Here is a 15176-nt window from a genome sequence, read left to right on the forward strand (position 1 = left end):
AGTGCCTTCCCTTCAATTTACATATCATTACAGTGGAACATTTTTGCGTTTTTTTCATGAAATGCACATATATATAATATAGATGAACAAAAAACTATTTAATCAAAGTGGCAAAATTGAATATCTAGGTGCATGTAAAACCATGTCCAATTTAATTAAATGCATGCTCTGTTAGCCCCATTGTAAGCATTGTATAACATAAAAAAATAAGATTTATTTTTATAACATCAAATGTTTTTTCCTATAATTAAGATTAATATAATTGTTTCTCGATGGGTCCAGAAATACATTGGTGGAGGCGATGGGTAGCATGTGAATATATGCATTAATGTCATTGCAAAGCGCTTTCCCTCAATCCAATCATTTCGTTATTTGTTAAGCATTAAAATGACAACTTTACAATTCTGTGTGGGGGTTATCCGGGTTCATTTGTTTTGGACAGATATGACAATGTCATCATGTATAATCAAAAAGTGTCTCATAGAATGGCTTTTGTTTTAGCCTTATCACAGAAGACAGGCAAAGGTCATGTTTATAATGTTATATTAAAGACATGCTATATTAACATCTGGATCATCCTATACGGCCGCATAAGTGTTTTGCATCAGTGCCCTGTCAAGCAAGATTTAATGTTCCTGAAATATAGAATTTGAATAGCATTATCTGTTAATCCTTGATTCGGTGTAATATTTTTTCTCATTAATTATTTTTGTTCTGATGTTGCGTGCAGAGCTTTCTCTGATCCGTAGATTGATATAAATGAAAGTAACTGAAATTAATCGAACAGCATCATAGTTTTACATTTTCCAGGTAACATTACTCAAACAATATAGACTGATGAAAAGTCATGAAGCAATTTCCTTTTGCTTTTCATACATTATGTTACGTTAAATCATTACAGCTGCAATTCTCCTCCTATGAATTTGTGCCACTTTGTACAATAATTCCACACCATTCAGGAATGTGGACACAGCTGGTCAACTAAACCCCTTTGTGAGTACAGGTCCTCGCTGATATTTGCGACATTTTCCCCCTTCCTATTTTATGTTTGGTTTCCGCTTACGTGCGTAGCAGTGTCGTATAAGTTTCGGCAGTGAAGATAGAGTATTTATATCATAGTAGACACGTAATAACGCTTTAATTCATCAATTAAAATAGTTAATTTAGCTCACAATACATGCATCAATAAATTATTTACTAAAATTATGTGAAAATGATGTGAATAGATCACATGTAGGCGACGAGATCTCAGAGATAGTTTTTGATATCTGCTCTCACGCGCCATGCTCTAACATGAAGGGTTGGACTTCCGTGAGAGAGATCTGAAGATTAATACAATTATTTTATTTAAAAATATATATACAATTATTTTATTTTTAATGACAATGCCGATAGCACATTCGGGACATAATTGGGGGGGGGGGGAAGGTAACAAAAACATGAAAAACATAAAACTTGTATTTGAATTTAATCATAACCCATATGATTACATTTCATGAATTCACTGTGGGATGGGTGTGTTTTTTTTATTAACTACTTCTGTAATGTGACAGGACATCTCTAACCCAAACAACCACTGTATATTCTTGGTTATTTCGGTAAAGTCGTGACTTTACCGAAAGAAGCAAGAATATGAATCCCTGCAGTCACGAAAGCTTTAAATCGAAATTTAACCACTGTGTACATTATTTAAAATACTTGAAACAAATGGTGCCGTAGCTGATCGTTTGTTAGAAACATGCATTTAGAGTATTTGGCTGCTATACATTTCCACATGATAAGCCACTTTGTTGAGCTATATAGCTCAGTGGCCTTACCTGGTACAATAAAAAAAAACTTGGTCTTTTTCTGATTATTTGCCAGGTGGGAGCACACTGAGATTCATCCTCTGTTATAGGTGCCTGCAGTTACACCGAGAGTCATTATATACTGAAGTTTCCATTCCTGGGATCTAGATGCAAAGCCATAACTAATTCAGAGACACAAGAGTAAAACTATTTAGGTTAAAGAACAAACATTAGCATGATATGGCACAGTCGCCAATAGTCATATCAATTGGACTTTTACGTTTGTGTGTGTTGATGTGTTGCTCAAATGAGTACCTCGTGCGGTGTGTAAACATTGCCACTAGGGAGACAAAGGCGGTCGGGCGTCGTGCTGGCCACCCACCCTCTCGTGTGCCGTACCGGCGTTTATAGTTGCTCGCAAACGGCATTGCCCCGAAAGTCTGTTCAGGCTATACGGGGGATCTTTGTATTGTTCAAAATCAAAATCCCGGTTGAGGGTTGACTTAGCCCATCATCATTACAGGGTGAAGAAAATCGCTACTACTTTGTCTGCAAGTCAGCAATGGTTGTCCTGTAGATAGACTCACCCCCACCATAGGAATGTGGAATGTCTCCCACTAGCTCGGGGTGGTAACCAGGAGATGACCACTGCCTCAACGAGCGAGAAATCATTTTGACTTCATAGCAGTGGATCAAGTGTCCCAGGTATTGTTCCCAGCTGAATGGGTGACAATGCCCCATCTGCTAAAGTGCTTAATGAGTCCCACATCTCTCTCTCTCTTTCAGCAGCGGTTCACCAATGTCATTACTGAACGTGGCCACACAGTTCGGTGTGATTATCCAAATCCCATATTTAAATCCCATATCAGAGGTGCTCTCCACCGATCATCAAAAAACCTCTAAAAACATCTATTAATAATGGATAATGAGAAAGTATTAATTATAACTGTAATTTCTTAAACCAATTAACTATAATATGTCTCTATAGGCTGCATATTTAGAGGACAGCACATTGCACCATATATGTGGCTCAATTATCAGTTGTCTGCTGTTATATATCCACTGCTGGATTAAGGAAGATATTTGATGCACTTGCAATTAGTATTTATATATTCTGGGTTCTTTCCGTAAAGTCACGTAGAAGGGAAATAATAAAATAATAATATAAATATGAAACAATAAAAAAATATTATTATTTCCCTTCTACGTGACTTTACCGAAATAACCAAGAATATGAATCCCTGCAGTCACTAAAGCTTGAAAAAATTTTTAGTAATTATATATTAAATTTATTTGTATTTAGCGATTTGCTTACTCTGCACTCGTGTTTGTTTTTGAATTGTTTGTTGTTGTAACTTTCCGACCTGCCCCCCTACCGAAACATATGTGAACAAGAGCTTCACAGCTCATCGGATTCTTCCAGTCAAAATAAAGACTTTGATAAAGTCGTCGTCAGCCTTCACAGCGTCACGACGTAACGAGTCCACCCGGAACCTGCACACAAGTCGATCTGAATGCTCCATCTCAAAGGTGGAGGTCCTCTTGGATGAATGCCCTTCTTTGGTCGAGTTCTCAATAGTGAGTCTCACTCACCTAGCGTCGTCCCCTTGTACCGAACATGTCCTCACCTGGCCCCCTTTTGTTTCACCTGCTCACGTTCCTTACTCCGCGTGTTCCCCCTTCCATCTCAGCGTAATCCTAACGCACACATCTCCCTCCACACTTCTCTGTGCACCTTGGATCCTTTGTTCCATCCTCTTAATCGGTGTCCATCTTTCTGATCCACGTGTCGCAGCAAATAATATGCACCGATTTAAAACTTTCCTCTTGGAAAAAACTGCCATGTTGCTTTTCATGATTATCTTCAGCTTTCCAAAAGCATCGTGATTTTAATCTAGGTCCACTTTCGACAGCGGTCGTCTGGAACCCACACCTCTTTATATGGGAGAACGGTCTGATACCTTGGATATATGATATTTCAATGATAGAGCATCTGCATAAGATCCTTCAACTAATGTTACGATTGTATCTTTACCACGAGGTATGGTTCCATCTTTCTCCCAATTTATGAGTCACCATTCATCAGCCTATTTTTTGCTTCTTCCATGCCCCCGTCGCTCGCTACGATGCCTTTTAATAATTTTCTGTGTTATGTTCTCTCAATTTCTTTTCTCGTCGATTTTTTTTTGGGAAACCACAAAAGACACGTTGAGGAAGTGGGGAGATACAAACGAGATGCAGGTGCTAAAAACTATCATCGGTCAGACAACCACAAAATCACCGCACGAATGGAAAGAAGCGTGACTTTAGTTTTGCGTTTGTGCTTATATAAGCATCCTGGGGGTACGAGCCTTGCAGCTACCATAATTACCACGTCCAGTTAAGTGATCACATGCGATGAGAAACACTTCACTTCACACTCGACTGTTACTAATCGACGCACGACGGTGATAACTGGCCGTCGGAGCAAGGAGGCTGCTACTAAATTCAGAATTGTGCAAAGGCCCGACGCAAATACACGTTGGAAAGCTTTCCTGTACGCGTCGGCGAATGGTTACGCAACAGCCACCAGCGAACGATGCCAATCGGGAAACAAACGAGAAACTTTGCGGAAAAACTCTGCTTGCAGCGGGCAATTTGAGACCAATTATAAAAGTTAACTTTAGTTGTTCACGTACGTGCTTATGGAATATATTTTAGTGCAATTTGAGAATGCTCCATATAACAGGCCGTAAGTGATAATTACAAAACAGCAGCTCATCACGAAGATGTGACTAGCGAGCACACGCAATTTTTCAGACAGGGCTTCTGCATTACAACAAGTGTGAATACATCAAGTAATACTGGTAGGAACCTCCTGGTTACACCAGCCCACAGGGGATTATTGTGTCCGTCCATCCGTCGTGCAGGGAGGGATTGGGTGGGGAGGGGAGGGTGGGGAGGGTGGGGCTGGGTGGGGAGGGGAGGGTGGGGAGGGGCTGGGTGGGGAGGGTGGGGAGGGGCTGGGTCGGGAGGGTGAGGCTGGGTGGGGAGGGTGGGGAGGGGCTGGGTCAGGAGGGTGGGGCTGGGTGGGGGGTGGGAGGGGTGGGGCTGGGTGGGGAGGGGCTGGTCACCCCGTGGTGCCCTTATAAAACTCAACGTTTAACCTACTCACGCTGGCTTGTGCCCGCCCTCACAGTCGGGCATATTTGCGGAATACACCACGCCGCCGTTGACCCTGGCCATTGACCGAGCAACCCAACGTTCCTACCAGCTCCCTCCGCAGGAATGTGTTGTTTCTGTTCAGGGGTGGCTAGGAGATTGAGGGGATCAGAGTACTCAGCCCGCATCACTGAGATCTCGGTTAAATCGGGTTCTCAAGTGTGGTCAGATGTTGGTCTCAGCATCAATAAGAGTGCACTTACATGTATTTCAGAAGTAGTTCTGTGATATCACCTTCCGTGAGGTTTATTTCGAAATGCTGCGAAATGCACTGCTCTGCAAGAGTTCTGAATAGGGATTTTATTTGTTTAATATCACGGTATGGTGCGAAATAAGTTCTACATACATACATCACACAGAAATTTGGAATTAAACTTGAAAACAAATATTCAATGCAAGGTTTATTTCATACTACAGCATTTAAAAAATAAGGAATGGAATATTCCATAGGAAACAATGTTTTTTTATCATCATGTCTTTTTTTTATTCGACGATATCCCTCTGCACATTCGCAGCATCACCTCAATCGCCTCCTTCAAGAGAGACTTAAAAACTCACCTCTACAATCATGCTTTCGAGCGACTCTGAGCTTGGCTCCGCGCCTCTGAGTTGCGGCCATTACGTCCGCAAATTTACGCGCGTTATAAATTGAACTATTATTATTAATACAGAGCACAAAACGTAACAAGGGAGGAGGGCACAGAAATTATGCGGACAGAAGCTCACGAATTGAGGGAAGCGGAAAAAACGAGGTCTCCCTGCCCTACTCGCGTAGGGACTGTGAGCGGGAAGGCAGAGATGTTTACATGGGACGCGATTTTAACATGCACTGACCTTAGGATGCACAAGTGACCTCACTTCTCTTGTCTGATACACCGCAATGCCACCGACGGACAGCTCCAATGCACAGGCACTGCTGCTCCCTGACAATGATGAGGTGGACACCCTGCAAAATGCATTCGTAATGCACAGCAAGCGTCATCAATCACTCATGTTTTCACCTAAATTCGCAGAACTGCGTATGCACAGGGTTGCCATCCAATTACAAGAACGTTTTTAAGCAAGACTGTGCGAGAGGCTGATAATAAAAAATTGCCCGCTCTTGAGTGCGATCGTTCGTGTGTCTTTGTCTTGTGCAGATGGGGCGCGTTGATGTTGTGGTTAATGCACCGTGCACTGAACCCAGTCACCCAAGTTCGATACCCGCTCACGGCCAACACTAGTGTGTCAAACATCTGAACCAGTCCTGGGCCTCCCTTAGGTCGACTCAGGCGGTAGGGCATAGTGTTGTTCCTCCCACCCTCTCATGTGCTGTGCTGGCCTTCATCGATGCTTGCTAGCAGCACTTGTCCCAGTGGCTCACGTGTTACACAATCCAGTGAACTGAGCCTGCACTTGGACTCATTTGTGTTGCCTGAACGTCATATGAGTGGAAACAAACGTGGCCAGGTGTGTTGGTTGCTAAATCAGCACTCTGTGTGTCATGCTAAACTTCAGCATGAGCTTGCTAACAGCACTTCACCCTATTATTATTATTATTATGCTTGTTTACCCAGGAGGTCTCACCAAGTCACAATTTTCGTTTTCAAGAGGGTCCTGTAAAATTTTCACGGTATGTTCTTTTTGGTTAATTGGCATTCATCGCCTTTGCCTCATTTGTCTTTGTGCATAATTCCTGGCTGTGCACATTAGTGGCAGATGGTGACTCTATCTGGTCTGGCTCTCACCTAGGTCAGATCAGCATAGCTTTATTAACTGCTTAAATAACCCCTCCAAGCAGTTGAGACCGGAAGAGAGACCATTCGGGTTTCCGGCCCTCACCCATTCCTCCTCGCTTGTCGTGCTGGCATTAAAATTTGCCCGCTTCGAGCGCTTGTGTCAAAACTTTCAAACAGGTTAAAACGAGGACACATTGCAAATCATTCTGCTCAAGGGTGCAAGTGGGCCATATGCTATTCTGTACCCCAAAAAACTCAAGTTTTGATCTCTTGTCAACCCCATACATGAAAAGGAGACCGCAACACTCAACCATGCACGGTTTAGCTGAACAAATTCGGAGATTACCTTTAGATGAGTGCATTTTTTAAAAAACACAATCCCTGCACAATACTGCATTTTCATATTCTCGTCTCCTGTAGTTTCAACACTCATGGAAATGCACTTTCGGAAACCCGTCATAAGCCAAAGTTTATGCACTATCTACACAATGCAGATACATTTTTTTGTTTAAAAAAGAAAGGGGAGGACAACTTTTTAAAAAGTTCCTTCAAAAAGCAGAAGGATTACCCATCAGGCCGATTCACCCCGAGCTTACTTTGGCTTAAAACAGTGAGCCAGCTATCTCGGAGGAGATTAAAAGGCTGGGTTCTTCAACAATAGCTCAAGCGACATATATTTCTCAGAAACAAACTCGGTGTAGTATTTTTTTGATGGCCTGCCACAATAAATCAGGCAAAGGCAGAGGCAGCCGTCACGGAGAGTTGTGGCAGGAACCCGGCGTGAAGCTAAGGATAAAGATGTTCACCTTCACTAAACTCGCGCTGATTACGTTATTTGCTGAGGCTTGTGTGGTGCACCGGATTATATAATCAGTGGATCTGGGGGTGGAGGTGATAAGATAACCGCTCAATGAAACAAATTATTGCCACTTCTCACTTTAATTGCAAGACAGTAATATTAAATAAATCAATACATGCCATGTTATACACATACGCACGGTCCTTATGACTCTCACAACAAAGATAATTGTATAAAATATCCATAATATCCAACTTATCCATACTGTTGATTGTTGGATTCACATCAGGCTGTAAGAAATTGAATGAATAGGTTGTAATTCTAGGAATAGGCTGCAGTACAATAATTGAGCAGTTGATATGATAACATTTCTCTCAACACAGAGATCATGGGTTCAAATCGTCGTGTTTTGGGCCATTATTTCCCCTATTTTTGGCTGAACTGTGGCCGTGTTTGTATAAATCTGGCCTGATTCCACAATCCACATTTCATGGTGGACCGCTAATTCTGACGTCCCTCAGTTCACGAGGTGAAACAGGTCAAAGCGAGTAGAGCTAAGAACGAGCTTGGAATGCCACCGTGGGATTCTTGAACCTGCCCGCAAAATCCTGAGCTGGGTTTCCGCTGGCCGAATTAAGATACTCTGTACCTGAAGGCATGAGCACGTGGGGGAGTGCGAGGAGGTCTTGGCAAACCATTCTCCTCGTACGCATGGCATTTTGGCACGTGCATTTCGCAGAAGACACGCCGGAACGTGCTCTGAAATTACATCTGCTCTGACCAGTGATTTCCTGTGGCTCCGGGCCAGGCTAGCAGTAAGCTCACAAACCCTAACACCTGCAAATATTTGTTACACGACATTCAAACCAATAACGTTTTTTTGGTTTTGCTTGGCATAGTCATTGTTGGCCGGGCTGAGACCATCAAACTGATAATTGTGTTAATTGCGTGAACATCGCGCTATTCCTGATGCAAGTATCTGGCTTAACCGTCGCTGCAGTGGCGAGATGTTAACTACCTTGCCTGGTATACAGGAGGTGGTGGATCGATCCTAAGCCTGACGCCTATATATTTAGAATTTGCATGTTATCCCCGTGGTCTCGTGGATTTTCTCCGGGTCCTCCAGTTTATCCCTCCACATTTAGAAACATGCGTTCAGAGTATTTGGTTGCTATACATTTCCACATGATAAGTTACTTTGTTGAGCTATCATTTATTGCCAGGTTGCTTTTTTCACCTGAGGACGATTGCTTGTGTTGCGATCGAAACGTCGTGATTTTTTTATTATTATTTTTCTATCTACGTGACTTTACAAAAGATCCAAAGAGTATGCATTTCTGCAGTCACAAAAGCTTTAAATCAAGATATAAATTATACGTTTTGCTCTACAGCTACATCATCCATATGAAGAATATCACCTCAGATTAGCACGGCTGACTACGTACGGAGCGAAAGAAGAACATATATACATAATAGACTTGAAAACATGGTTTTCTACAAATGTGGCTGAAACTCGGATTTAAACCCAGGATGTTAACAGTGCCAGCTCTGTGCTCTGACTCCCTCCTGTGCTGACTGGCCACCTCGACTAGAAACATTATAAAATGTAAAATTAGGGTGGAGAAAGAAATACGTGGATAACTACGTATCATATATGGAATTTAATGAAATGAGCATGTACAGTAAATGCATTTGTGATGTATGTATGACCTTTTCCTGATCCACTGTGATATCCTTCATTTAAAATGTTTACATTATCCCAGTAGCCAAACAATCGGTATTCATCAAGGGGATAATAACACTGAAAATATTATTTAATAAATGCTCCGACCACTGCATTCCAATATTACCATAATGTACACATAAGCTCAAACCGCAAAGTGTGAATAGGTAAACGTGTTTCGCTTAGATGGCAAACTACTGAGCCTATTCATCTTCTTGGTTCTTTCGGTAAAGTCACGTAGAATGGAAATAATAAAATAATAAAATAAAACATTATAAAATAATATATTATATTAAATAATAAAATAAACATAATAACATTATTTATTATTTTATTAAGTTTAATTTTATTATTTTATTATTTCCATTCTACGTGACTTTACCCAAAGAACCAAGAAGATGAATCCCTGCAGTCACGAAAGCTTTAAATAGAAATAATAAATGATTAAAATAATAGGGCAAAAAATCTAAATAATTTATTTATAAACATTTATTCCTATTATTATTTATATTATTTAATTATAATTTTTTATTTCTATTATTATTTCTATTCTTTTTATCATTTACTTTTATTTTTACGTTTCGGCCACAACGCAAGCAGCCGTTGTGGCCGAAACGTCGTGAGAATGATTTTATTATGTTTTATTTTTAACATTTTTTTTATTTTATTATTTCCATTCTACGTGACTTTACCGAAAGAACCAAGAAGATGAATCCCTGCAGTCACGACAGCTTTAAATCGAAATCTACTGAGCCTATTTTCCAGAGCAACACACAGCACAGGTTCAATCACGCAGCATAAATTAAAACATTAATACAAAGCGCATTGGAGATTGGGGTCCGGAGAATTGAAATGACATTACACTGAAACCTCATTTCCGTGAAATGTCTCAAATCTGCACAGTGGGATACTCGACTCACTTCAAATATAACCTTGAATGTTTCGCCGCTTTCTAGTTTTGCGCTGAAAGACGGCTCACACGGCTGGTGCCACTGCATTTACATTCATATCCACGCGAAGGCGGAGGTCTCGTGAACACGTGATGATGTTGTATTCTTGGTTCTTTCGGTAAAGTTACGTAGAAGGCAAATAATAAAATAATAAACATAAAACATAATAAATGAAATTCTCACGACGTTTTGGCCACAACGCAAGCAGCCGTCCTCAGGTGAAGAAACAGAGCTGTCGGAAAGACAGCGCTGGGAGAAACAGAGCTGTCACCTGAGGACGGCTGCTTGCGTTGTGGCAGAAACGTCGTGAGAATTTCATTTAATTATGTTTAATTTGTATTATTTTATTATTTCCCTTCTACATGACTTTACCGAAAGAACTAAGAATGTGAATCCCTGCAGTCACGAAAGCTTTAAATCGAAATGATGATGTTGGTTGTAATTTCCAGCAGAATGTCTACGAAATTGTAAAATACATCTTGCTTTTCAACAAAGTGAAACTAAATCAACTGGCATATTTTACCACGTGACAACTTGATTTCATTGTCTCTGTTGGGTGGCGGAGCATTGTAGTTAAAACATGTACCTACTACGCAATCGAACCCACTATGCGACTGTGCATACAAATCATAACCATTCATCCCCCCCATCCCCCTCAATTCATCACATTTTCATGATTCAGAAGTTACCATTTGTTTATGGCGAATGTAGCGGAGTCTTGCGGTTGGAGGTGTCACGTGATTCTCTCACATTCAACGCATACAAATCGAAAAACATCACTTCCCAGGCATGTGATGTGATCCATGCATCATGAGATTAACAATCGATATTTATAGATGGATCCATTAATCGTTGGTTCCCTACAGGCTACTATTATAACAATAACACAGAGTAGCGACATACACCGACATTGTAAAGTGACATTTTATTGCCATTGTAGCAAAATGTACATGTTGTCAAAATGCTAAATTACCACCTAGCATTAATAATAATTTGCATCCCTTTGCAATTTCACCGCCGGATAAAAGCCTGGGATTTGTTCAACCATACTTCACCACACTTCTCAGTGTGGGTTGTTGGTGGGGGGGGGGGGTTTAAGCCTTAGTCAGATACCCATCGCAGCTGTTGTTAGCCACGGATGGGAATGAAACTTACGGCGCCGGGTTCATATAAAAAATGTTGTTTTACTAGGTGGGACCCACTGAGCTATGTCGTTAGATATTATTTTAGAAGCGACCTGGCCACAAATGATGGCTCAATGAAGTGGCTTATCACGTGGAAATGTTATAGTAGCCAAATACTCTAAACGTATGATTCTAAATGTAGGAGGAAAAATACCGGAGGACCCAGAGAAAAAGTCCACACGACCACAGAGAGAACATGCAAACTATAAATATACAGGCATCAAGGTGGGGATTGAACCCACGACCACCTGTATGCCTTGCGAGGTGATTAACATCTCGCCATCGTGGCACCCTCTGTGTCAAATGTAACTAAAATCATAACGTGAGTGTGATGCTAAAATGCATCTGATGATGATGTCACCTCGTATACACTTGTTGTGGAGGGTAAGGGGATGCCACCTGAAGCGTTCTCATTTAGCTATAGCTCATTACCTCTGGTATAGAGAGTTGTCTTTTTAGGTGAAGGATATAGGGAGGCGGGGCACCTTGAGCCATGGCCCAGCACTTGAGCAGGAAACTTGAAAGAAACTCGAATCCTAATGTATGTTGAACTTCTTTCACTCCGTACGTAGCCAACCGTGCTACTCCGAGATGCGATTAGCACGGTTGGCTACGAAGGCTTATATGGCTGTGTTTTACCAATCATCCGGCTCATACTTGCCCAACAAACTCATGAGCGACTCCAACACCACCACCACCACCACCAACGCGGCTTCCATCACGAAAACAATGGCCGGCGCTTAAACGGGTCTGGATAAACTACGGGAGATGCGGAGACGTGATAGATACCTGATGCACAAGTGTCAAGGAAAATGTTCTCTCCTGTGTGCAATGTCAGCTATGGCTACGAATGCCAAACCACGGAGCGTATAACTTCACACTGCCGCAAAATATATAAACGTGAAGGTGTTGTTTTCTTAAAATTAGCGAAATCACCGAAAAAGCACTTGAATGGCTAAATAACTTAGAACTGAATCTCCAATCGTTGCCCTTCGTTGGCCACACAAGATAACCATCATTTCTATATCAATGGGCTCATCGTACAGTCTGCTCACTGCTGTTGCCACTCCATAAGAACAAATTAGGTACAACAAGTGATTCTGAGTGCAATGCATCCACTCACACACGAATAATTATGATCGCATGGATAATTATACACCGTTTATAATGAATCTCCCAGAGATTGGGCATGCATTCTATAGATAGGGCATTTAAAATTGGCTGTATGCCAAATCTATGTATTGTGAGGTTCTAAATGAACAAATACTGCAGTACAACAACATACATTCTACACAGACAAATATAGACTTTACTGTCCACTCAGAGCATGTTAAGCGGTGCTTTGCGCGTGCCAAAAAAACTGTTATAAAAACCAAAGTGCTGTCATCACTTGACTATACCACTCACAACTGCAATTATCAACACGACTTCAATACGGCAAGGCAGACGGGCAAATGAGTAAGCGGGGTTATGTATGCGCACATCACAGCAGGCGAACAAAAAACTTATTTCCAGTCGAGTACTTTTAGTTTGATAACGACCACACGCCAAAGTTGTGTGTGTACCCGAGTGCATGTGCATGGGAGTTGTTTTAGGATACCGTTCAACATAACTGTAGCAACTAAATTTGTTCTAGATTTGAAGCTTTCGTGACTGCAAGGATTCATACTCTTTGGTTTTTTCAGTGAAGTCACGTAGGTAAAACAATAAATAAATTAAAATAAATGAAAACAACTAAATTAAATCACGACGTTTCGGAGGCAACACAAGCTTCCTTCATCAGGTTACACAAAAAAGCACAGCAAAATAACTGTAACTACAGTTATTTTGCTGTGCCTCCGAAACATCGTGATTTAATTTAGTTGTTTTCATTTATTTTATTTTATTTATTGTTTTACCTACGTAACTAAATTTGTGTTATTCAATGAGTATCTGGCTGGTTTTTTATTTTGCTTTTTGTGCTTAGTTTGTTGTCCTTCCCCCGCACCTCCAATTCACATTGTTGGATACATATGGCACGAAAGAAGTTCAATATACATTTATAAAAAATCTGCGTGCCTGTGTATGTACGCGAGTGCATTCTTACACGAGTCTAATATCTGTTTCGAATTTATTTGTGCAAGTTTTGTGATGTTTTTGTTTCATGCAGATGGGTTATTGCCGTCACACAAGAATGGTCTGTAAAATGATTTTTCGCCACCCGTAATTGCACCATAAATCATGCCTGGACAGTACAAGGACCTTAATTGCAATGCTTGCAATGGAATTCTGCATCGAACCAATTCAGAAAAATATCAGTGGCAGAGTACAGAGGCAAATTTATTTTAAATGCAATGTGTTTCACTCGAGTTTAAAAGGGCAGTTGCCTTTGTTACAAAAGTAAATTTGTCTAGCCTGCTAATATGGTGGTGGACTACATTGATTTAATATATATGCAACATTCAAATAAAGTAAGTCACAGCCTGGAAAAGGTTTTATGTTTTTCAATATCCACTTGTCTATAACACTGATGGCACCAGACTCTCAATCACGGTATGCATTTGTAAAAAGGTGAATTTTAACAAATTCTCCATTCACAGACGGTATTTAAAAACATGCATCACAGTGGCGTCATTGATATTTAATTCACCCTCTTACTTGCATAAACCTTGTGAACTTAACAATGCCCAACTTATTCATCTAAACTCCCCCCAAACGTTTATCAATAACCATGCCGTCAACATATAATAGGCTACGTTTCGGAAATGGCCCTTCTTCATAGCACGTACAATTAAGAAGGGTCTTAATTATTATGTAATGTTCTTTTTAAGGCGGTGTTATTGATGAATATGTTTGGTGTTTGTTGTTGTTGTAAATTGTGTTTATTTGCCACTGCCAACACGGCATCTCAAAATAGGTTCTTAATGTACTTTTGTTGTGCAATTTTAATCGTAGTGTTTCATAAATAGCAGTTCGAAGCCACTTGAAATGCAAATGCTAAATCTTTAAGTAGGCAAAGGAAAGGTAAACTTTTATACCCAAAACCCTTTAGAAAGTTGCTTAAATATAAAAGCCGATATGGAAATGGTTCCAAATTAATGCAGTTTGCCATGTACATATTACTCGAGCATAACACAGGCATTGCTGACCCGCCTATCCCCCAATCTAAGGAAATATTCCGATGCCGTGAATTGTTACAGGAACGTGCACCATCCAAATAAATGAAAGGGGGGGGGGTGGCGGGGGAACAAAATGCCCTAAATAAAGTACCCACGTTGTCTTGAATTTTGCAAGCGTGCGTGCCCTAACAAGATATTTTTAAGAGGCAGATGTCAAAATGGGACCTTTTTGACAGTATCAAAGTATGGCAATGAAAAGGTGTTATTTAGATGTTCAAATACCAAACAGAAACCCATGCTCTGATGATGTTTGTTTGCATATTTTGCCACAAGTACGTGTGGTTAATGCAGACATGATTCCTTGCAAAAGGTTTCTATTTGGTGTTTGAACATCTAAATACCTATTCTTGGTTCTTTCGGTAAAGTCACGTAGAAGGGAAATAATAAAATAATACAAATATAAAATAATAAAAATTCTCACGACGTTTCGACTGCAACACAAGCAATCATCAGGTGTGAAAACCACAGCAAGAAAATTTGCCACTTTTTTCTAATTTTCTTGGTGTGGTTTTCACACCTGATGATGATTGCTTGCATTGCAGTCGAAACGTCGTGATAATTTGTATTGTTTCATATTTGTATTATTTTATTATTTCCCTTCTACGTGACTTTACCGAAAGAACCAAGAATATGAATCCCTGCAGTCACGAAAGCTT

General features: G+C 40.6%; 1 protein-coding gene across 1 annotated transcript in view; it reads right to left on the reverse strand.

The window, feature by feature from the left end:
* Window positions 1–15176, reverse strand: part of EYS (eyes shut homolog) — a 283886-nt gene that overhangs the window by 58464 nt on the left and 210246 nt on the right. Inside the window, 1 exon segment of the mRNA XM_061569020.1 lies at window positions 5823–5934. Within this exon segment, the coding sequence (XP_061425004.1) occupies window positions 5823–5934 (112 nt within the window).

This window comes from Lethenteron reissneri, chromosome 42, assembly GCF_015708825.2.
Source record: "Lethenteron reissneri isolate LAM-NWPU_2019-01 chromosome 42, ASM1570882v1, whole genome shotgun sequence".
NCBI lineage: Eukaryota > Metazoa > Chordata > Hyperoartia > Petromyzontiformes > Petromyzontidae > Lethenteron > Lethenteron reissneri.